The sequence below is a fragment of the Elaeis guineensis genome, chromosome 3, assembly GCF_000442705.2.
Source record: "Elaeis guineensis isolate ETL-2024a chromosome 3, EG11, whole genome shotgun sequence".
NCBI classification, from domain to species: domain Eukaryota; kingdom Viridiplantae; phylum Streptophyta; class Magnoliopsida; order Arecales; family Arecaceae; genus Elaeis; species Elaeis guineensis.
In genome coordinates, this window is record NC_025995.2 from 55224520 (window position 1) to 55249851 (window position 25332).

At 39.0% G+C, this 25332-nt stretch overlaps 1 protein-coding gene across 8 annotated transcripts in view; it reads left to right on the forward strand.

Annotated features, from left to right (window-relative positions):
- LOC105032953 (translation factor GUF1 homolog, chloroplastic) overlaps positions 1-25332 on the forward strand; it is a 178792-nt gene that overhangs the window by 107078 nt on the left and 46382 nt on the right. For 6 of the 8 annotated variants that reach the window (XM_010907558.4, XM_029261168.2, XM_073253778.1 and 3 more), the window contains 3 exons: positions 18871-18942; positions 20060-20214; positions 20314-20371. In XM_010907558.4, the coding sequence (XP_010905860.1) occupies positions 18871-18942; positions 20060-20214; positions 20314-20371 (285 nt within the window). The remainder of the gene's footprint in view (positions 1-18870; positions 18943-20059; positions 20215-20313; positions 20372-25332) is intronic. The other 2 variants (XM_073253777.1, XM_073253779.1) reach the window with 2 other exon arrangements.

Consider the following 25332-nt stretch of genomic DNA (forward strand, 5'->3'; position numbering starts at 1 on the left):
TGTGATTCAACATGCTATCTTTTTAGAAAATTGTTTAACCAAGATGAAGCAGTCGGAGGAAAGTCTAGCTCGAAGAGTGTCTCTGAAGAGCAGCGAACCATAGAACCTAAAGAACTGATTCATGATGAGCTAGTATGCATATAGTCCACCTTATACATATGGTAGGATCTCCTATTCTTTTGAAAGGTACTTGGATATGCTTAACAAAGGATGTAGAGAAAAATCATTTCTCATGGGAGATAGGAAACATAGAGATGATCTCAGAACCTACAACGAGGCGATGTTAGACATCAACTTCAAGAAAAGAATGTGAAATAGCTTTCCTGACTAGATCTCTTTTGAAGATTTCTATATGGAGTAACTTATGGATTTCACTTCTCGTGATAGGAGATCACAAAGTCCATGATAATCTTGGAGTTGGAACATTCATTTCGATGATATGATCAAATTGTTTGATCAGAAATGATGAATTATGTGTTCTTAAAAGGGTCAGTGAGAGTGTCCAATATCGACATCGGTTAAAATTTAGTTGCATATAGAATTCTCAATGAAAGACATAAAGCAAGCGTCTTATATTCTGAAAATATAAAGATCTATAGAGATAGATGCAATTGGATGCTTGTGTTTTTACAGATAAAGTACAGAGACTAGATGCTAAAAGGGTTTAGCATAGAAATCTCAGAGAGGGGTCTGCTACTCTTGGGCATAGATGTATGCCATGTAATGTACTTGAACTGATATAATCAATATTGTGAATGTCACGAGTAGATATCAGTTGTATCCAGACTGAGAGTGCTGGATTGCTATGAAAACATCCTGAAGTAATTAAAAACTAAGGATTTATTTTTAATTTGGAGAAAGATCAAAGCTAGGAGTGAGAGGATACACCAATTCAGATTTTATGTCGGATATTGATGGTAGAATGTCTACATCATCGGTGTAATCATGTCGATATCTTGGAAGGGTTCCAAGTAATAGATCGATGGAAGCTGAGTACACTATAGATGTGTAGGATGCATTCTGGTTCTAATGTTAGTTTCAGAACTGGATATCATATCATCAGATGCTATGACACTATACTGCAAAGACAATGGCACCATAGCCCTTGATAAGGAGCCTAGGTCTCACTAGATATCCAAGCATATAGAGCAACAGAATACGCGACTACCTCAAGTAGAAATACAGAGAGGTGTAGAGAGCAAATTCTACATGAGATGTGGATAACTCATTGGTAAGTCATTTAGCTAGCTGAAGACTAAAGTCTGTCTTGTGAAGATGGGGCTTAGTATATGGCAGATTGGCTTTAGTGCAAGTGGAAGATTGTTGGATGTATGTTTTAGAAGTCAATCTTGGCTGATATATATCATATTTCTAGGACATGTTTTGGTACTTTATGGGCATTTATATTACCATTCATGTTTTATGTGTCCATGAATCATCCAAGGGATTAACAAGATGATGACACATTCTCAAAGAGTTGAGAATTTGAGACGTGTCATTGATGGTTAATTCCTAAATAGCTCCTGATCATAGGATCATCATGGGGATGGTGATTGATCTAGATAGACTATGCACGGATCACTTTCTTCGGGCAGATGAGTCTCCAGTTTGCGGTGTAGTGACACTGGAGCGAGAGTGCAGGTGGTTGTTAGAGAACAACTAGCACTGAGCGTGACCAACACGAGAAGTCACATGGATGTTTGCTCACTTGTGAGTGTCTTTTTCGATGCTGCAGTTGTATGACTGGTCTTTTGACCTGCAGTGCTATAGCTGCTCGTAGTGAGGTTGTTGTTGTTTGACTACACATAAATATTGACTCAATGAGTCTTTGTAGTGGATGTTGACGACAATTGATCCACTGTAGGAGTAGGATGTGCATCTAAATGGAATCTATCGATCTTAGCAGAAAGGAGTAGTCTTATGAGATTTAAAAAGCTGAGTCCTTAAGTCTATGGCCATAGCAGTGTGATTAATGGAAGAGAGTTTCCATGAGAATCATATATGGACTCGAGCTGATTGAATCTATCATATGATCGATGATGAGATTTGATGATTCACTATGATCTGTCGTTTGGTCGGGACTCACGATAGAGGGACTATCATACGTTAACTGCACCTAGAGGTTCATCATCTTTTATTCTGTTGGGTTGCCACTACATATTGCTAGATGTCACTGGTGGATTGTGAGACCTACGAGCATCATCTCGATGATCGATAATCTTTGGTGGGCAGAGTTGGAATAGTTCCAACCTATTAAAAAGTGTTTTGATGATATTGTGATAGGGATCACAATATATCTCACTACCAGACAGAATAGAACCTATGGGATCACACACAAAGAGACTTTTGACTGATCAGATGGTTGAATTACGATTATGAATCATGATAGGATTTGATTATCAATTTGACTGATGATTAATCCAATGCAAAAGTTATAATTAATAACTCACTAAAGAGTTAGTGAGTTATAGGAGGATTAATTAGCAATTGGATTGCTAATTGGCTCAATTTGATTTGAGCAATGGGGCATACATTAAGTCTAATTAAATTAGACTTAATTTGACTTGACATGGGTTTGATTTGATCAAATCTAATTGGGTTATGAGATAACCAAATCGTATGGGTGAATAATTTCTTGTTGAATTAGGATTGGGTTTGACTTAATTCCTAATTAGATTAGGATCTAAACAAGAGTATTTGAGTTCCTATTTGGACTAGGAATTCTCCTCTTCATGGGTGCATTAAATCCTAATTAGATTAGGATTAAATTGAGTTTGACTCAAGCATATGGTTAAACCTAATTCTTCTTGGGACTTCGATTTGATCAAGTCCATAGCCTTGAACCTAATCTAAATTCATTTGGGTTTAATTAGGCTCTTAATTGTGAGCCTAAGAGGATTTGATTAAGTCAATTAGTTGGCATAATTATCCTAACATTATCTCTTGTTTATCTCCTAATTATCTCTAAGTGTGCATGTGGAATAGATGAAAAGATGGGAGATGCAATCTTCTCATTTTGGTAAGATCAAGAGGCGCCAACCTCTTGGATTTGGCAAGTGGGGCTCGCCCTCTTCTTGAGGTTTGGCGTGGGGGAGAGAGTGGGGCCACGCCTTCTCTCATTTGGCAAGAAACCCCTTAAGGGCCGCCAAGTGTTGGCGCCCCAAACTATCGACCCTCAAACTACTGACCCTATAGAGATAGGGCGCCCCTTGTACCTACCTAAAGGGGCTGATTATATACCAATTATATCTGATTTTAATTGTAATAAATTAGATTAAAAAGGTAGAGGATTCTTATGAGATAAGGATTTACCTTTTTAAGATAATTGGGTTCCTATTATGAGTCAGGGTAGTGCCTATATAAAGAAAATGTCTCTAGGGTTTCTTAGTAATAGAGTTTTTGTGAAACAAATCTCTCTCTCTCTCTCTCTCTTCTCCACGCCTCTCCTCCCTCTGTTCTCTTCCACGCCCAAGGGTTAGGCGTCCCCCTTTCCACACGCCAAGAGGTAGCGGTGTTTGTCTTTAAGAGCGAAGAACGAGGAGAAGAAGAAGAAGGCTGCAGATCAAAGAGTTGATCCCGTAGTCCAGATCAAGATGTTGATCTAAGATCTCAAGGCTAAGGTTCTTCTTGGAAGAAGATTCTACTACGAGGAGATCAGTTCGAGATTGATCCTGATGGATATCCATAGAGGTCGGACATGGTGCGGCTCTAGTATTTACGAATCTGTGATCATCGAAAGCGGTGAATATTTACTTGTGCTAAGGTATAGAGATCCGATCTCATACTTATCTCTAAATTTCAGATTATATATGTGTTTTTCTTCTGGGCTTGGGTAGGATTAAGATTTGATCTTATGCATGTGGGGTTAAAGGGTTTAACTCATTTTGTTTTCCGCTGCGTTTTCAAAAAAGTTTTGAAATCTACACATACTGCCTATCCGATTTTCTAACATTTTGATCAGTTCCCCCTCGGCCTCACCTATCCTGTTTATGAGGGCTGCAACGTAGTGACCCATCTGTACCCACAGAGCAAGAGATCAGAAAAAAGGGGGGGAGGAAAGGCAGAAATGAGGGCGAGCTTACTCGTACAATGGAGGAAACCATCCGCCTCTTCTGCCTCATGCAGCTCTCTCTCTTTTGACCTTTTTCAGGCCGAAATCAAAAAGAATATTCTGGAAGATACTGTGGGTAGTCTTCCAATTGTCGAAAATGTCCTTGGTGGATGATGAACCTGAACCTTGTCTTTGGTCCTTTGACCTCTCGATTGAGTCTGACTTCGTCTGGGTTGAATCGGTCTAGGGGGCAGGGAGCGCAACTGGCTTCGGGGGTGGAGTTTGAAGGGGAGAAACCAAAATAGCCCCCTCCAGAGCTGAAGTTCGGGGGACCACTTTTTTGCTACTTTCGCTCGAAGTCTTGGACTTTTTCTGAGCATCGGTGAACGAAGAGGGCACCTTCCTCTTCGACGAATCTCTTAATAGTCTTTTCACTTCTTCAGACTTCATTTCTGCAATAGAGGAGTTAGCATCTGTAAAAATAAGAAGAACAAGCAACGGGAAGATTGGAGAAATCCTCATCTTTGGGGTCAACTGGACTGATGCCAGCATTGAAGAGAGCTTGCTCTGATAACAACTCCTTTAATAGGGGAACTCTATATCCCTTTAAGATTGCGGAGTGCTCTAAGTCTTCATCTCCAAGCGTCGGGATCCGGAAGGCAGAATTCGTTGGCCAATCCTAGTATAAAAATCTCCAATCTTCTGCAGGACTCGAAACAAAAAAAAAAACCGATCCTTCCGACCATGCACCGAAGGAGCCCTTTTTATCAAGCAGAGACCTCTTAGAAGAGAGACGTACCATCAATCATCGGTATGCCTCTTTGCAGTATAGAATGATCGAAAAAGAGAGAGAATGTTGGACTCCAATTTTAGAATGGAGAAAAAGAAAACCGATGATGAAATGGAAGGAGTTAGGGATGATAGAACAAAAAGAAAGATAAAAAAAATGGAAGAGCTCGACAATGAAGGGATGGATAGGAAGTCTAAGTCTGACTTTAAAAGCCTCTTCATACAGGTTGATCCTACCTGAGGGAGGATTGCCGACTCTACCACTTGGCCTAAGAGACTCACTCGAAGGTAGTCGAGATCCCATATCGAGCACGGATGACGCCCAAATCCTTTGTGCCCAATCTGGATCCGATTGTATTAGGAACGAAAGGGGGTGTAATACCACGCCCTTCGCCCACACTGACAGGAGCTTCCCCAAAAGAGGAAGATGACTCAGAAGATCAGTTCTCAGTGAGACTCTTGGAACCCGCCATTAGGAGACGTAAAGAAAGAAAAACAAAACAGAAGGGCGATCGGACTAAAGAAACAAAAGAAAAATAAAATAAGAGAAGGAGATCAACCTGCAGCGACTCGATACAAGAGACGAAGACAGTGATTCTGCAAGAAACAAGGGTAGTGATCCAAAGTGGAGCCGTCGGTGATCGGACAAGCTCTCGAAACGAGGAAGAGAACTAGGAGAGAGAAAGAAAAAGCTTGGAAGAGTCTGGAAACATGAAAGAAAAAGACAGGAAACATCATCTTCTTTTATAGGTGTAGAAGATCAAAACCGTTCGGATACCAACCTATCCAATCGTTTGATGATCGAAATTTGGCATGATTTTGTTGGCGTGCAGGAGACGTCAGTCGGTCCATTATTAATTTGTGCGAAAAACAAGGTATACTATTCAAATTTTTGTTGATATGACAGTCGCCTTGCCCAAGTGTTGGATGTATGATCTGGAAAGCCAATTGTTGGCTGACACATTGTATTAATTTTAGGATATATTTTTTGTACTTGATCTTAAAAATTAATAAAATGGGCAATTATGTCTATTCTAGAGTAATGTGTCCTAGAATCATTCGAGGAGTTAAAGGTCAATGATATATTTTCAAGAGTTAAAAATTTAAGACACGTGTCATTATAGATTAATTCCTAAATTGCTCCCAATCGATGAGATTGGTACATGGATTGGTACATGGATTGCTTTCCTTTGGGTAGATGAATCTTGAGTCTATAATGTGGGGATACTGGAGCGAGAGTGCAGGTGGTTGTTAGAGAACAACGGTACTGAATGCAATCAAAAACGAAAAGTCACTTGGATATCTACTCGTTCGTCAGTGACTATCTTCATGCTGTAGTTGTATGAGTAGTTCTTTGATCTGTGGTGCCTCGACTGCTCACATTGGGATTGCTGTAGTTTGACAATACAAACATGATCCCTAGCCATTCGAGGTCTTATGGTGTTCGTTGGCTGCAGTAAGTTCGCTGTTGGAGTAGGACTGCACTTATAAGGGATCTCTCGGTCTTAGTAGTTGAGGAGTAGTCTTATGCGACCTAAGAGGCTATCCTTAAGTCTGTGGCCACAACAGTGTGATAATGAAAAGGAATTTTTATGAGATTCACGATTGGACTCAAGCTAATTAAGTCTGGTATATGACGGATGCTTAGAGTTGGACGAGTTTTCATGATCTGCATCCTGTCGGGACTCTCGATAGAAGAATTTGATCACACGGTAACTACACTTAAGGGTTCAGATTTTTCTATTATGTTGGATTGCCATTACATGCTACTAGGCATCATTGGTGGATTATGAGAACTCACTAGGATTATTTTCGGATCAACGATTTTTGTTGGATTGAGTTGGAATCGTTCTTATCCATCGAAAGAAGTTTCGATAATACTGTGATGGAGATCACGATATGTCTCATTACTAGACAGAATAGAATCTGAGAGGTCATATACAAAAGGAGCTTGAGCTTGACCTGATCAATTGTTTGGATCATAATCAAATTATTAATTGGATTGGTAGTTTGAATTAAGAAACTGCTAATTATGTAAGGGTTACATATTTAGTAACTGCTAATTGTTAGCATAAGTGACTTAATTGCAAGTGTTGCATTGTAATTGGGCTTAATTAAATTATGGATCAAATTTTAATTAATTTAAATCAGATTTAATTTAATTGAGCTTGACTTAATTTAAGGCTAATTGAATTTAATTATCTAAGTTGGATTTAGATTTCAATCTTGATTAGATTAGGATTGTCAGTCTTTTCGAATTTGATTTGAATCGGGTTCGAAATGGATTCGAATTAAACCCAATTTGAAATCAGATTGAAAAGATGCCTAAGCCCAAAGTTACTGGGCTTCTCTCTCTTATTCACATCAGAAAGAGGTAGGCGTGCGTGAAGACGCGCCCCCCTTTCTCCCTTGCACGTGGGAAGGCTAAAGGGGCACCAATAGTTGGCGCCCCACCTTTCTGGGACTCTCTCTCCATTTTTGACTCTACTTTCTATTGGCGCCCCACCTTTCTGAGACTCTCTCTCCCTATTGGCGCCCCACCTTTCTTGGACTTTCTCTCCATTTTTGACTTTACTTTCTATTGGCGCCCCACCTTTTTAAGACTCTCTCTCCCTTTTTGACTCTACTTCCTATTTGAATTCGATTCAAATATGGAAGGAAATCAAATTTGATCTGAATGGGGTGTTAAAGTATTATTTTTGTGCGACAAAAATAAGGTAGCGTGAGGATTTTTTTTGGGTGTGCGTGCGCTGATCTCTTCCTAGCTGCAAGACATCTGTCAATGCCATCCCTTTTTGCTTCTGCATCCCAACGCTCCACCTTTTCTCCATAAATAAGATTTGAGAGAGAAAGATTAGAGTGAGAGGAAGAGAAGAAGGGTTCTTCTTCCTCTTCTTGGCATCCTGTTCAGATCCCATTAGATTTACACGTAGGGGTTCGCGCAGCCTTTGTCCTCTTCGAGATCTAGAAGAAGCGATTCAGATCCAAGCCAAGGAGCAACGCCTGCAAGGTCTAGCACTCCAGTGGCCTTGATGCTTCGATCAGACCGTTTTCGTGTGGATACCAGCAGAGGCCGGGCTTCTGCCCGGCTATGATAGAAACCTCGGACATCCGCCGGATCTGATCCGAGTAAGAAGAAAGGATAGCAATTAAGGTAATCATTCTTCCTTCTCTATTTTAATTTTCAGATCTGAAATATTTATTTCAAAGCATGTAAAACGATTCCTAGGTGATTGTAGGATTAGATTCGAGCATGAATAAAATTAAAATTATTTTAATTTTACCTTTTCGTTGTGTATTTTCATGAGATAAAAAAAATCTGCTTGCTAATCATCAGGAAACCCAAGAGTGGTATCAGAGCCACGGGTTTTTAACATGTATGAAATAAATTCAGATCTGATTTTTTTTTAGATCTGAAAGTTAGTTTCAGATTTTAAAGATATTTATTTATGATTTGCTGATTTAAATAAGATCTGAAATCTGATTTCATGTATATGATACATAGATCTGAATTTTACATGCATATATGGTATGTTAGTGTAGAATTAAAAACCTAGTAGCCTAGTTCTCTTTGAGATCCATGATAAAGGCCGTCCTGCCATAAAGGACTATAGTGGAAGAGGTACTTGCATGAATCAAGAGGAAGAACTGCGAAAAATTTATCAGTTTTAAAAATCATTTCCAAAACAAGTTAATCCTAAATTGTTAGATCTGAATTTAAGATGTTAAATGGTCTTGAAAAGGTGTTTTCAATTAGTTTTAATATTTTTTTAGATCTGATTTGCATGTATATGATATGTGGTTGGTTAGTTTTAGATCTGAATTTTCATATATGCGATATGTGATACTTAATTTTTGATCTAAAATAACCATATATGTGATATATGATATTAGGTTTAGGTCTGAAATTATTTCGAGATCATAAACCATTAATTTATGCACTTAAACCCAATCTAAAAATTGTTTTTAGCATCTGAATTTTAAGTTATGCATGAGGGTATGGGTTGAACAATTAGGTCTAATGATTGAACTACAATTAAGGTCATTGATTAGATCAAGTTACAACCCATTGCCGATTTTGAGCTATTGATCGAATCTAATCAATTGTTGATTAGGATTAGATCAAAGAGGCTCAAGATCGAGCTGAGTTGTAGTTGGTCGCATCGATTTATATTTTGATGTGAATTGATTGACTTAAGACCGAATTGGCTCAATGGATCGAGCTCGAATAATTGGGTTGACCTATTCAATTTTAATTGACCAATTGGTGTCTAAGGCAAGACTCGATCAGTGGTTTTTAATTAGGAGCATGCTTATCTGGCCATTCCGATGGTGTTTAAGGCAAGCATCAGCGAACCCTTCCATCGATCTCACTTACCTGGCCAACTTAGTCGATTAAGTTTTGAATAAGATTGCTTGGTCATTCGTGTTCACCCATGCTGACTAGGATCGTCAGACATGAGATTGTGCTGATTTAAACCTGATCAGCCAGATATGAGATGTGCTGATCTAAATTAGGTTAGTCAGATATGAGATGTGTTGACCTAAATCAGGTTAGTCAGACATGAGATGTGCTGACTTAAATCAGATTAATCAGACATAAGATGTGCTCACCTAAATTAGGTTAATCAGACATGAGATGTGCTGACTTAAATTTTGTTAGTTAGACATGAGATGTGTTGATCTGAACTAGACCAGTCATTTACATGAGATGTATATGACTATGTAGAAGAGACCTAAATCAAAACCTCCCCACAAATATTAAGTCTAATGGTCTTCCATTGTTGTGGGAGTGCGAGCGTCCTACTGGTGTTGATTGTTCTTGACTGGTTATAGTGGTTCAATTGCATCGGAAAGACGCAACCACCCTATTAACATGAGATGTTGCTAGGTATTGATGGGGTTAGGCCTAATAAACGGACACGTTGAGGGACCTAATGATGGATTTACCTATGCATTGAATGGTGGGTCTGACTTAACTAAGGATTGGGCCAATAAACGGGCATGTTGAGGCTCCATGACTTAGAGACCAATCGCTGCATCATATTTGAGAAGCATTGGACAATAGTTGTCCACTCATTGTATAGCATAGCCCAATAATCGAGCATGGTGAGGTGCATGCATATTGGTGGGACCGCAGTACCCACTAGTAACCCTAGTCACGTAAGGGTTTTCGCATCTCCACGGGGAGTGTGAGAGATCCATGATAATAGTGGGAGTCTAATTTATTTCTTAAAGTCCTTATAACATATAGTGATTAAGTACAAACATCTAATTAAAATCCTTTTCTTTCTTCAGTTCATAACTCAGCTTCAAACCCCTTAGTTCGAATTATAGGGTTCAATCGATTAACTGGGATGAACTACAATCGACTGGCTTAGGAACTTTAGAATAGTTTTGAATTCAGAAAAAGTTAGGGTATGTTTTAGACCAGGATTTTCCTATATTACTAAACCATCCAATCGTTGAAATATTCAGTGCTTGATAAATGGACGAATGATGGCAATTTGGTTAGGTGCTATATCTTGGCCTCAAGGCCTAGCATGAGGACATCAAAACTTTAGGGCTATGATAACTCACCTGCAAGAGTTGTATGGTGAGCAGAGTCAGACTACGCTTGGGCAGTCCATTCATGATCATTATTTGTCAATGATTAAGGGTTTGAAAGAGTTTGAGAAACTCGAGATGACCATGCTTAAGGAGCTGCAAGTGTATTTGATGTAACGGTCCCTTAGTAGTTCATTTGGTCAGTTTATTGTAAACTACTATATGAACAAGATTGATAGCACATTACAGAAATTGCGAACATGTTGGTGATTACTTAGAGGACCTTGAAAAGTTCAAGAGGCTATGTTCTTGTTGTAGAATGGCATCTAGTTACAAGAGAGAGTTTGTTGGAACAAGAGGTCTACGGGAGAATGAGCCAAAGAAGGATCTTCTCGAGGAGTCATGCAAGGGAAAGTGTTTCCACTGCAGTGTTGACGGCCACTCGGAGAGGAATTATCCTTTTACCTGGATAGCTTAAAGAAGAAGGGGGACACACCTTGTGAAGGTATGTCAGATCTGTTTGCATACTGATGCATTCGAGTAAATAGTGAGTGCCGTAGGATATGAGAGATCTAAGGATGAGATAAATCATGAGTATAGGTGGTACTTCAGGTTCGGTCATTTTGGAGAGGACAGGATATACAAACTGAAAAAGGATGGGATCCTTGACTCACTGAGTTCTGAGTCATACCCAGTTTGTGCATCCTGTCTTTAAGAAAAAATGACCAAACTACCCTTTGTGGGATTTAGGGGAGAGGACCACTAAAATACTTCTCCTAATACATTCAGATGTAAGTAGCCCATTTGATGAGCTGGCTAGGGATGATTTTCTTTACTTCATCGCCTTTACTGTTGATTTCTCATGGTATGGGTACATGTGTGAGACATAAGTTTTGAAGTATTGAAAAGTTCAAAAAATTCAGGTACAAGGTAAAGAAGAAAATTAAAAAAATCCTTAAGGTTCTTCGATGAGATTGAAGAGTTGTATGCCTTAGTAGGAGTTTCTAATATATCTCAAGAAAAACGGCATAGATTCATAATGGACTCTTCCTAGTACACCTTAATGGGGTATCGAAGAGGAGGAAAAAGATCCTATTGGATATGGTTCGGACTATTATGAGGTTTACTCACTAACTCTTATTTCTTTAGGGACATACTTTAATCTATTGAATGGGGTTCTCTCTAAATCCGTTCCTACCACACCATATGAGATGTAGCATGGTAAGAAACCGAATCTTGATCATCTCAAGATTTGGAATTGTCAGCCCATGCCGAAAGACAACAGGCAAACAAGTCAGAGGCTAGGTTTGTAAAGGCTTATTTTATAAGATATCCTAAAGAGTTGTTAGGGTTCTAAATGTACTTCCTAGTGGATCACAATGTGATTGTGACCCATCATACTATGTTCTTGGAAAATAGTTTGTCCAAGATGTAAGAGAAAATTGAGCTCGAAGAGAGTCTCTGAAGAACAACGAGCTGATGATCTAACTGAACCCATTCAATCTGAGCCAGTTAGTGTAGGACCTTTTCCACCTCATAGATCGAGCAGGATTTTCCATCCTCTTGAAAGATACTTAAGGTATTCTGACAAAGTAGAGGAAATGCTCCTCATGGAAAATAGGGAACATGGGGATGATCCCAAAAATTTATAATGAGGTGATGTTAGACATTGATTTCGAGAAATGGATGGAAGCAATAAAGTCAAAGATTGACTTGATGCATTCCAGCTAAGTCTGACCTTAGTAGATCCACCAAAAAGTATAGTATCTATTGGATGCTTAAGGATCTACAAAAGGAAGATAGGTTCGGATGGATGGGTAGAGATCTATAAGCGAGGCTTATGGTGAAAAATTATAATCAATGAGAAAGCATTGACTATCTGGAGATTTTGTCTGTAGCCATGCTAAAATCCATCCGGACATTGCTTGATTTTGCGGCATACCATGATTATGAATCAGATAATGGATGTGAAAATTGCCTCTCTGAATGAATATCTTGAGAAAGATATCTATAAAGGGCAGTCTTTTGGATTTCACTTTCAGTGATGGAGATCATAAGATAAGAAAGCTGCAATAGATTGAAACAAGCATCTCGGAGTTGGTTTATTCGATGTGATCAAATTGTTTGATTTTATCAAGAATGAAAGAGCCATGTGAGGGTCAGTGGGAGGATGAGATTCTTCTGATTAGGAAAGATGTTTCCATACTGATTTTGGTTAAAATATGGTTGTCTAAGAAATTTTCCATAAAAATCTTGGGAAGCATCTTATATCCTTGGGATAAAGGTGTATAGAGATAGATCTAAAAGGATGCTAAGCCTATTACAAAAAATGTACATAAAGGAGGTGCTGAAGAGGTTCAGCATAGAAACTTCAAAAAAGGATTTTTACTCCTTAGGCAAGGCATGTGTTTCTCCAAGAAGATGTCTAAACACATCTGAGGAGATTTAGCTCATGAACTAGATCCCCTATGTTTCGGCTATAGGAAGCCTCATGAATGCGATGCTATATACTCGACTTGATATAATCTTGCTGTGAGTGTCATGAGCAGATATCAGTCGAATCCAGATGTACGACATTAGATAGCTGTGAAAAATATCCTTAAGTACTCGAGAAGTACTAAGAATTTATTTTTGATTTTTAGAAGAGGGTTTGTGTAAGGGGGTTTAAGGATACACAAATTCAGATTTAGCATCTGACATTGATGGTAGAGAGTCTACATCAGGATGTGTGCAATGTGAAAATTAATAGATTGGAAGAATTCCAAATAACCAATCATTACAGGTCCTATGGAAGCTGAGTTAGTCACCGTTTCCAAAAGTGCTAGGTAAGGTCTTCTAGTCCAAATAATTTTGTCGCAATTTGATGTCATGAGATGTCATCATAGTGACAATTTCAGCATCATAGCCCTTAGCTAGTGGAACCTGGGTCTCACCAGAATACCAAGTACATATAAAGGTGGCTTCAAATAATACGTGACTACCTCGACATGGAAGATGTCAAGGTGAAGAGAGTAAATCCCATGGATAATGTGGTGGATCCATTGACTAAGCCATTTAACCAGCTGAAGACTGAAGTCCATCTTGAGAAGATGGGACTTAGGTTTGCAGGCAATTGGCTTTAGGTCAAGTTGGAGATTGTTGGATGTATGATCTGGAAAGCCAATTGTTGGCTGACATATTGTATTAATTTCAGGATATATTTTTTGTACTTGATCTTAGAAATTAGTAAAATGGGTATTTATTTTTATTCTAGAGTAATGTGTCCTAGAATCGTCCTAAGAGTTAATGGTCAATGACACATTCTTAAGAATTAAGAATTTAAGACGTGTCATTGTAGATTAATTCCTAAACTGCTCCCAATCGATGATTATCATGGGGACGATGATTGATCTGCTAAGATTGGTGCACGGATCGCTTTTCTTTGGGTAGATGGGTCTTGAGTCTACATTATGGGGACACTGGAGCAAGAGTGCACGTGGTTGTTAGGGAACAACGATACTGAGTGTGATCAAGAATGAAAAGTCATTTAAATATCTACTCACTCATCAGTGACTATCTCAATGCTGTAATTGTGTGAGTAGTTTTTTGACCTGCGGTACCTCGACTGCTCACAGTGGGGTTGCTATAGTTTGACAACACATAAATATGGTCTTTAGCCATTTGGGGTCTTGTGGTGTTCGTTGGCTGCAGTAACTTTGCTGTAGGAGTAGGAGTGCACTTATAGAGGACCTATCGGTCTTAGTAGTTGAGTCCTTAAGTTTGTGGCCACAGCAACGTGATAATGAAAAGGAGTTTCCATAGGATTCACGATTGAACTCAAGCTAATTAAGTTTGGCATATGATGGATGCTTAGGATTTGATGAGTTTTTATGATCTGCATCATGTCGGGACTCTCGATAAAAGAACTTGATCATACGGTAACCACACCAAGGATTTCAGATTTTTTTGTTCACTGGGTTGCCATTATATGCTGCTAGACGTCACTGGTGGATTGTGAGAACTCACTAGGGTGGTTTTCGGATCAACGATCCTTGTTGGGTTGAGTTGGAATCATTCTTGTCCATCGAAAGGAGATTTGGTGATACAGTGATGGAGATCATGGCATGTCTCACTAGCAAACAGAATAGAACTTGAGGGGTCACAAATAAAAGGAGCTTGACCTGATCAATGGCTTGGATCATAATCAAATTATCAATTGGATTGATGGTTTAAATTAAGAAATTGTTAATTATGTAAGGGTTACATATTTAGTAACCGCTAATTGTTAGCATAAAAAACTTAATTACAAGTGTTACATTATAATTGGGCTTAATTAAATTATGGATCAAGTTCTAATTAATTTAAATCAGATTTAATTTGATTGGGTTTGACTTAATTTAAGGCTAATTGGGTTTAATTATCCAAATTGGACTTGGATTTCAATCCTGATTAGATTAGGATTGACAATCTTTTCGAATTTCATTCGAATCAGATTCGAATTAAACTCAATTTGAAATCAGATTGAAACAGGTGCCTAAGCCCAAAGTTACTGGGCTTCTCTCTCTTATTTCACGTCAGAAAGGAGGGGCTTGTGAAGATGCGCCCCCTTGTCTCCTTTGCGTGCATGAAGGCTAAAGGAGCACCAACTATTGGCGCCCCACTTTTCTGGGACTTTCTTTATCTTTTTGACTCTACTTCCTATTTGAATTCGATTCAAATATGGAAGGGAATCAAATCTGATCTGAATGGGGCATTGAAGTATTATTTTTGTATGACAAAAATAAGGTAGCGTAAGGATTTTTTTGGGTGTGCGTGCACTAATCTCTTCCTAGCCACAAGACATCTCTCAACGCCATCCCTTTTTCCTTCTTCATCCAAATGCCCCACCTCTTCTCCATAGATAAGGTCTAAGAGAGAGAAAGATTAGAGAGAGAGGAAGAGAAGAAGAAGTGTTCTTCTTCTTCTTGGCATCTTATTCAGATCTCGTCAGATCTGTGCGTCAGATCTGTGCATAAGGGTTCACGTAGCGTTTGTCCTCTTCGAGAACTAAAAGAGATTCAGATCCAAGCCAAGGAGCGAGGCCTGCAAGGTACTAGCACTCCGATGGCCTTGGTGTTTCGATCAAACCATCTCCGTGTGGATACCAGTAGAGGCCGGACGCTTCGTGGCTACGATAGAAACTCCGAACATCCATCGGATCCGATCTGAGTAAGAAGAAAGGATAGCGATTAAGGTAATCATTCTTCCTTCTCTGTTTTAATCTTTAGATCTAAAATATTTGTTTCGTAGCATGTTAAACGATCCGTAGGTGATTGTAGGATTAGACCCGAGCATGAATAAAATTAAACTTGTTTTAATTTTACCTTTCCGCTGCGTGTTTTCATGAGATAAAAAAATTTGCATGCTAATCACTAGGAAACCCAACACCAAGAACCACAAGCGCCGTTTCATTGGAAGGACAGCATGTCTTCGACAAATCTGAGCTCATGTACTCCATCCGCACCGAATTCGGGAGTAGGGGCATATGTTGGGAGGAAATTTATCACTTAGGCCGAAAACATGGATTAACAGAAGGACAGATGATATGATATACAAGGTCGATGTCACGGCGCAGTCAGGAATGGAAGTGTGTGATCCTGAAGGAATATATTTCCCTTGCACCATATAAGAAGCATCTGAAGTCATCCAATGTACAACTTGGGACCCCCCGATCCTAGCTTCGGCCCTTGACGATCCTTAACTCCCAAAGACCCCTCAAAGCAGAACACTCGGGATCAGTCGGTCCTAACTTCGGTCTCATCCCGACTTCGGTATCAAGCCTGTCCCAGCTTTCATGGCAACCGACTTTTGATATCTGTCCAATATCTGCAGACAATTGGACATCTAAATTGGCCAACCTTCTACTTTAGCTGCAGACGCATTTCAGCCTTCACCAGTCTTATCTTACTGAATGCAGTTGACTCCAGTCGCTTCTTTTCTTCGGCATCTGTCTCCATCGGATCATGCTGAAGTCTCAACGAAAGAAGCTGATCCAACCCAATTCGCATCCTTATTTCAAATTTCAAGGATGCCCATGATGGTTTCAGAATTGATAAGGCAGGTGTAACCACCATCCAATCTCAGAAATTTCGGCCGAAAGTCCCACTATATCGTGTCTAAATCGGCCACGTAACCTACCTAAAATTATTTTCCAACCTTTGCTTACAGAAAGACCTCCAGGGGACCCCTAAGGTATGCGCACGAGTAGTCCACTATACTCATCTGTTTTTTTGATTTCTGATTTGAGCATCAGAGGGTTTCCGCTGGAGCCAACTCCGACTAGGGCTTGCTTTGCAGGATTTCTTTTCGGCAGGATGCGCCACCACTCCAGTCTTTTCGATCGAGTTTCAGATTTCGACGGCAACAGGTACCTTAGCTATGAGATGAGGTTTGGAAACAAAGTGGGTGAGGATTTCTCTTTGGGATATTAGATTGCATCCATCTATTCAAAATGGATGACCTGGATTTAAAATATAAAAAATATAATATAAAAATAAAAATATGGTTTGGGCTTTGGGCCAATAATTGCTGGAATGTGGCCTGGATCTTTTCGGGTCTTAAATTTTAGGTGCAAGCTTGACCTGAGCCTATAGAAACCCGGCCTAAAGTCTGGTGCTATGCCTGGCTAGAATTCAGCCTAGGCCAATGGTTGTTGGGCTGTAGTCCAGGCCTGTTTCCAAGATTAGTGCCTATTGATACTCTTTGTAGGCAAGATCCTTGACATAGTGTGTAATGTACCCATCCCATATTGTTACACGATACATCTCAATTTTTCAAAGCTCTACATTCAAAATTTAGGAGAATGTGTGGGGAGTGATCTCCTAAAATATGATAGGGTCATTGCTCACCATGCAAAACCATTACATGGTATAGGGCATTGTTCTCGAAATCATCTCGAACCAGATAGTTTCGATGCGCCGAACCATATTGGCGGGAAACCGATCCAGTTCTGACATATAAAACAGCACAGTGGCCGTCTTAGAGGGAGGGAGAAGAAAGAAAGAGAGAGGGGAGATAGGAGGGGGAGAGGAAGAGAGGGCCTTCGATGGCCACTGAAGGTCATTCGAGCTCTTGCCGAGCTTGGTATGGGCGGAGGGAGGGAAGGAGAGAGGAGGAGAGCCTTACCAGGTGTTCGGAGGCTGTTAGAGGCCTCTGGACGAATGGCGCTGCTGTCGGGCATCTCCAACGGCCAGTGAGCCCATGCCAAGGGACTTGAGGACGGCTGAGGCTGGAGGGCCTTCGCCCTCCTCTCATGTGAAACCATGGTTTGCCCTTGTTTCTCTATTTTTTTTTGGCTTTTTTTGCGGGAAGTTGGCAATTGGGTTGCCGACTTTGCCTTTTTTTTTGTTTTTTATAATTTCGATTGTTGCCGACTTCAACTGAAATTATAAAAAAGAAAAACAAAAAAGGGCGAAGCCGGCAACCCAGTTTGCACGATAAAAGCCAAAAAAATTGGAAAACAAGGGCGAACCCCTATTTTGCACGGGAGGAGGGTGGAGGCCCTCCTCCAACCTCGGTTGCCAGAGGCCCTCTCTTTCTCTTCCTCTCCTTCTCTTCCCCCTCTCTTCCTCTCTTTCTTCTCCCTCTCCCCTTCTCTGCCCTGTTTGTTCTGCCTGGCACGGAACAGTATGGATCCGTACCGAACTGTACTGCTGACTGGCTGGCACGGGCTCCGGTTCTGGTTCTGGGGTCGTTGGTATAGGGTCCCTATTTAGTAGTAAACGTGCCTTTGTATTTTAACAAGGGAGAAGTTTATATTTGCTTCCTATGCATATGTCATCCTATCAGGCTTTCTTGGATATTGAAGTTCAACCACTTAAGGATGCTGGATGTTTGGCAATTGAGTCAAGCACCTAAGTAGCATGTTTAATAGCTAACCATCTCAGATATATTTATATTGTCAAATTACAGAAATCTGTTTTGCTTAGATGAAAAAATCAGCTAAAACATGTAAAATGGTGAAGTATATAAACTTGAGTTCTGGGACATCAGGAATATCCATCAAAATGGCACTATATACAGAGTATGATTTTTTTTAATAGAATTCAGAATAGAAACCATGAGGCTATAATGCATGAGTGATGGTAATACACTATCCTTAGATTCCTTAGTGTTGAGAAATGCTGTATAATTTTGAAGATACTGTTGAATAGTAATTGCTGAACAGGATGATATGGATATTCAATAGATATTAATATTCTTTCTTAATGCTAGTTGGATTTGGATTTTTAAAGCCAATTGTATGACATTTGTGAAAGTACTCCATCAGTGCATATTGGTTATTTAAGTACATTGTCTATTATTGTAAGTTTTTTACTGGGGAGCTTTTTTCTTTTTTCTAAACTGACAAGTGATCACTTTTAACTCTACAAAAAATGTCCCTCAGTTCATTTTTCTCAATATAAACTGCAACAATATTACAAGGTCACTATGCTACATTAATTTTGCTTTTGCAACATAATCAGGATTACATTGCTGATGAAATTGGCGTCTTGTCACCCAATCAACTGCCAGTAGATGAGCTTTATGCTGGTGAGGTATACTTGAGTATTTAAAAATGCAACTAATAATCTGATTTCATTCGATTATTATAATTCTAGTCTTATGGCTACTTCACAAGTTTTTCTCTGCCTGCTACTAGTTCATGTGTTTCTGCAGATTAGAGTTTAGGTATCTATAAATGATATCAACAGTATAGCAAGTTCTTGTTTTCATGGTGTGTGCTATTGACTCAATTCCATCAGTCATTTCTTGATGAGATAGTTTATTGGCATCTAACCAGATCTCCTGATATTCACCATGGCTATAAATTAAAATTTTAATATCTGGACAATTCCTTTTGTTTATTCTCTTTTTGAAAATGACCTATGAGATTTTGTGCATTCATAGGTCCGAGATCCACATCTATGAATTGAAAGGTCCGAATGATCACTCTGCAATCAGTTGTTAGAATCAATAGGTGACATAAGCCAGATGACGGAACAGGGAGACCTAGGATGTAGAAGATCATAACATGAGTGATTGATACTCTTTCATCCCTAACTTGAATATGATACCTTCCTTTTGAAGCTAAATCAACTCTTTGATCTAAATAGCGTTTCCAAACCGAGGCTTAGGTCCTATGGGATGGTGACTCGCTACTACTTTCTCGCTTTTTTCAATTACCTCAAAACCTTACTCATATTCCACTCTCGAACACTTGCCTCGGATCGACTTCAATGGTCATTGGAATTTCATATATCTTTCTATTCTCCAAGAAAATTCTGATTTCTTGGCGAAAAAACGAAGAAATAGATTCATTATCCTATTACAATATGATCAAGAACGAGATAAAGAACTAATGCCTTGTTTTGGTATTTCGATTGAAATACCCATAAATGGTATTTTACATAGAAATAGTATTCTTGCTCGAGAACTAGGAACGGAGAGCTCTCCCCCTTTTTCCGCCTGACTCTTTGGTCTTAAGAATGCTGGTTTTAAGAACGAGTGATTGTCCTTCTCCGACCCTTACTGCCCAACCGGAGAGCGGACTGCTAATGCGTTCCACTTATGGAACAGGGTCTATACTGTCTATATTCTATATCTTGCACTTTCTAATTAATTAATTAATTTATTTATTGTGTTGCTTGGCCTTGCTAATCACCAACTTTTCAGGTGGGCTATCTTTCAGCTTCAATAAGATCAGTTGCAGATGCCAGGGTTGGTGACACAATTACTCACTTTGGTAGAAGGGCAGAGAGCTCTTTGCCAGGATATGAGGAGGCCCGACCCATGGTGTTTTGCGGTCTATTCCCTGTTGATGCTGATCAGTATTGGCCTCTTACTACCTTTGATTTCATTGTTCAAGCAACTACCTAGCTAATTTACAATATCTGCATGTTATTTTTTTTTTCTGTTATTCGTAATAGATTTCCTGAGTTGCGTGATGCATTGGAAAAGCTTCAACTCAATGATGCTGCTCTGAAGGTGGGATTGTGTTTAGTCATCCTTTGGATCTGTCCACCAGCAAGCCTGTGATTTTTTTTCCTCCTTTCTTTGAATCTTAAGTCTTTTCTTTTCCTTGCTTTTGATAATAAAGATTTCAGATCTTTTGATAGCTGTTATGTTGATGCCTTTATGCTTTTTGGACACTCTAATCATGAGTTTGAATTTCATAAGAATCAAGAAGTTCATCATCACCTAAACTATCAACTTAAGCAATTGCATGTTAGCTGGCTAGAATCTTATGATTTATTTTGAATGGCTCAAAATTATTTCTGCTACTTCAAAATTTCTCCTGTCTTTGTCAGATTACCATTCATAGCACTTACAAAGAATATGCAGCTCACAAAGACAAACTTCCCAAAGATTTCAGCTCCACCTCTTTGTCACCATTTTCTTCCTCAAACATCTGACTAATTTGCTTTTGAGCTAAGCAGGTGGAGGAAGGTGTAGCATGAGGGCAGTATGCAGAAAAAAAGATGCAGGTGCCTAGGGATTAACAGTGCATAGTGGCATGCTAATATTTTCTCAAGAAATCAAGCATGTGATGTTTAGGATGTTAAGCAGTTAGATAAGCTTGATATGTGTGATTGGATGGAGACATTTAAATGCATGGCTTCCAATACTGGTACACACATTTCGTTGTCACTCATAATTGCTTCTTTCACTAGAAAGGCATAGCTAGGGTTTATCCAAAGCTTGACTTGCTTTAGGGAGCAAGGGAAGGAAAAGAGAGTAGAGTGTGAGGGATAGAGAGTTAGAGAGGGATTTTGTTACAAAACTATGAGGCGATCTCCAGCCAGACCCCTAAAAAATTAGGAGAAGAAAGAGATGTTGGAGAATCGCTTGCTGGAATATTGGTGCCTTATTTAATGCTTAGAAGGGAAATGATATCCCCTTCTATGTGGGGATTGCCTTCCTGCCATCCTAACTTCAAGGAGAGGGGGTGGCACTCACATCTCCTGCTCTTAATCTTCAAACCTGATAAAACATAAACTAAGACTCAAAGACTCAAGCCCTTGCCCTTGATGAGTGAACAAGGCATAATTACTCTAATAGGCCTAGTGTACATGCTCTATAACTTCCATCGATTGAAATGGTGAGTCCAAGCCTGTGGTGCACTTAAGCATTTGATGTAAGTGCATATATAAGTTTACAAAAAGCCAGATTTTGTAGGGAGCATATGGGAATGGGACTATAAAGGTAGGCTATATATGAGATTCATGACGTTTATTTGATGTAAAGACTTTCAAATATATTTATTAGTTGGATTTGTTAATTAAATTTTGACTTTTAGTTACTTAATTTAATTCCATTGTGATGCATTGATATCATATTTGTAATGCCTTGTATACTTGGGAAAGAGTTTTCCATGAGTATACAATGGTTGGCATGACCCCTTGGCTCGTGATCTTGACTTTGGGGCATGACAATTAATATGGTATTAGAGTATAAGTGGATAAATTATGACACAAAATTAGATATAAGATGAATGTAGTTGGGTAGACATTAAGGACATTGAGACGATAATTTTTGTTGATTGTAATATGCCTTAGAAACTTATATTTGACATAACTGCGTAGATGGATTTAAATCAGAGTGCGCAGCGGAAGCATAGCGGTCTAAATTATTTTTAAATTGATTATAACAATAAATTGATGTTATGGTGAAACACTTGATCCGGAAATTAGGGGATGATGATTACTTGAGGTAAAATTAACCCTAAATTTTGAAGACGGGCCAGAAAAAAAATTTCAAGGACGAATTTTTTTTTTTTTTTTGGGGGGGGGATGTAATACCTAGGCCTAAATAGTCATGATATCAACTTGGGCCTATATATCAAGCAACTCACCGTATATATTCCTCGGTCTAGGGGATCGACAGTCTGGTTGGCTTTCTTTATTGGAGTTGATAGCAAAGTTTTAGTAGGTGTTGTCTGCGGCATTTCCAAGGATATGATTATAGAGGAACCAAGAAGCAATGGCTCTCTAAATTCCCCTTTTTCTTATTCTTAACAAGCATGGAATCAATCCTTTATTGCTTTGAGTCTTCAGTATAGAAGGCATTGGATCTAAGTCATGAATGATGGCCCCTATTGGTGTTTCTTCGGGCTTCATTCCTTTCTTGCCTATAAAAGTTTCAAAGATAGGTGCTATTTGGCTGCCACCCTTGCCAACAAACTCTCACTGACTAGACATTATAGCCTAGATATGCCCTAATGGATCCAGAATCAGAACCTTCCTTGTACTTTGAGGGGCCAAATTATGCCCTTTGCTTGGCAACGTACTCCCTTTGCCACTGATTATTCAAAGTATCCTGTATGACCGCCTGAATCTAGGTATCTTCTATGTCATCTGCATTTGACACCTCATAGTCCCTCAGATTCCTTGGCCCGATGATCAATTTCTACATGTTCCTGTTCACTTTTTTCTTGCCTTTTTTAAAGCCATGCAAGTGCTTTTTCATTAGTTGTCCAATCTCTTTTGGGCATTTGTGCATGCAATTACTTTGGGGCAACCACCAACTAAATGCTGCTTTAATTTCATTATTGTACCCATCCCCACTTTGCATCGCACCACTTGCACCTTCAATGGTGCCATCTTGAGATCATTACACCATGTTTCCAAATAGTGTTAGCATTCTTATCCTTCTTCTTGAATCAATTTCTACAAGTATGACGATAACACATCATAAACCACCTCATTCATTACCATAAATTTATACCTTTTAAAAAATAAAAAATGTTATATATTTTTACACATATTAGTGACTTTTGTAATTTAATTTCACTTAATAATGTCATACCTAGGCATGTTATCCGAAAATGTCCCAATTTCGAATACATGTTGCTATATTTTTGATTATTTTTAGTTGAATTAATAATTTTTAAGTTATTAAACCCTTAAAAAATTTGATAATTTACACTGTGGTGCAAAAAATGGTTGAGTTACTTTAGAAAATACTTCTATTTTATATATTACAGAATACTAGTTTAAATATTTTTAGTTAGTTTTCAGTTAAAAACTTTATATTTAATTAAAAAATACCAGAAAATGATTTGGATTAACGTAGAGCCTACCATTGTTTAGGGTTTAGAATAAGTACTACATATTTTTTTATTTCAGCTCATGGGCATCTCTTAATCACGATTTATTTTTAAAATTTATTTAAATTTGGGCTTATATTCGGGTAGGGATAACCATGCCTAAATTTAGACAAATTGCTGCCAATAAAAGATGCATGTAACATACACATGCTACCATTTTTTAATTTAGAATAATAATAATTATTTTTTTAATCCAAAAATATATTTTTAATCTAGAAAATTCTATGATCAACAAAAAAATCATGATTTCTTCTTGTATGTGTCGATCATCCTTAGATGTATAGCATATCATGAAATTTTACCAACATAAAATAGCTCGGCATGATCTCATCTTGTTTCAGCAGTTTTCAATATATTTTAGGCTTCAAGCTAAGGAAAGGAGAGAAGAGTGGGAAGAAGATTTACCTTTCTCTTCTTTAATCTGAAGATCTGGCCTACAAAATCCCTCCTTCCCCTTCTTTTCCTTACTTCCCAACGCTTTCAAGCCTTTTGAAGTTCAAAAGAAGAGGAGAAAGTGGTTGGGGAGGCCTTTTTCCTCTCCCATTCAATTATTAGCTTGGAATTGACAAATGCTGGTCTGAAACGAGTTGAACCGAGTGGAATTGTAGCATTTTGGAAAAACAGCATGGGGTTCAGTAACGATATTAAAACCTTTGTAGTGTGTGAGAGAAGATTTATTGGTCTATCTCCTATGAAGAAGTTTTTATTTGTATATACGTATACTTTGTTATGTACATATATATATATGTATATGAATCTTTTCTTTGCTTCCTATGTTTTGTATCTCTAAGTTTTCATCTTCTTTTCATGTTTTGCATCTTCAGAAATGCAAGGCTTCAATAGCTCTATCATAAATCCCAACATTGGGATGTGACATGAATGGGGAGAGTTCTACAACATCCCCAAGGATCATAAGTATCTTATCCTTTATCGGCTATAGAGGAGTTTTTGTTAGTATATACATATACATATGTACATACATATATGTGTACATAAGTCTTTTGTCTGCTTATAAATCTTTTCTGTGCCTCCTATTTATTGTGTCTCTAAGTTTTCATCTTCTTTTTCATTTTTTATGGCTTCAACAATGAAATAGTATAAGTCTCCCATGCAAGGATCGCTGACTTGGAACTGGATCTAGTGCCAGCTGGCCGGCGATATGAGTTGGTACACCTATCGGACTGTACCGGATCCGAACCAACATGGAAACAAGGGATAAATCAGGGAGGAATAAAGAGAGAGAGAGCGAGGGGGGAGGAAAGAAAATGGAGGCTAATGGAGATGCCGATGGTGGCCATCGAAGGCCCGTGGAGGCTTCTTGGGCTTTGCAGTCCTCTATGAGAGAAAATCTAAGAAGAGAGAGATAAGAGGGGAAGGGAGAGAAGAGGAGAAAGCGGAAGGCAGTGGGGAAGCCGTTAGAGGGCCGTCATGGCCACTGGATGGCTCGAAATAGCCCCGTGGCTGCCATAGGTTTGAAACAAGGGTTCGGTCACCCGACGGTCCTCCGATGGCCTCCCCACTGCCTATTGCTCCCTCCACTTATCTCTCTTTCCCTCTCTCATCTCTCTCTCTCCTCGCATCTCGTGGAGGATTACGAGCCTCGGAGGCCTCGGTGGCCCTTCGGAGGGCCACTGCTGGTCTTTTTCTTTCCTTCTCTCTCCTTTCTCTTTCTTCTTCTCTTTAAGCATACTAGTTGATAACCTTTATAGGTAAGGCACATGGTACAGTAAGTACCATCCTGACCATGGAAGGCAGAACCATCTTGAACTGGGTGGCAGATCGGGATGGTTCCATTACCAAATTTGCAATGCTGGTAGTAGGGAGAAAGAAAGAGAGGAAA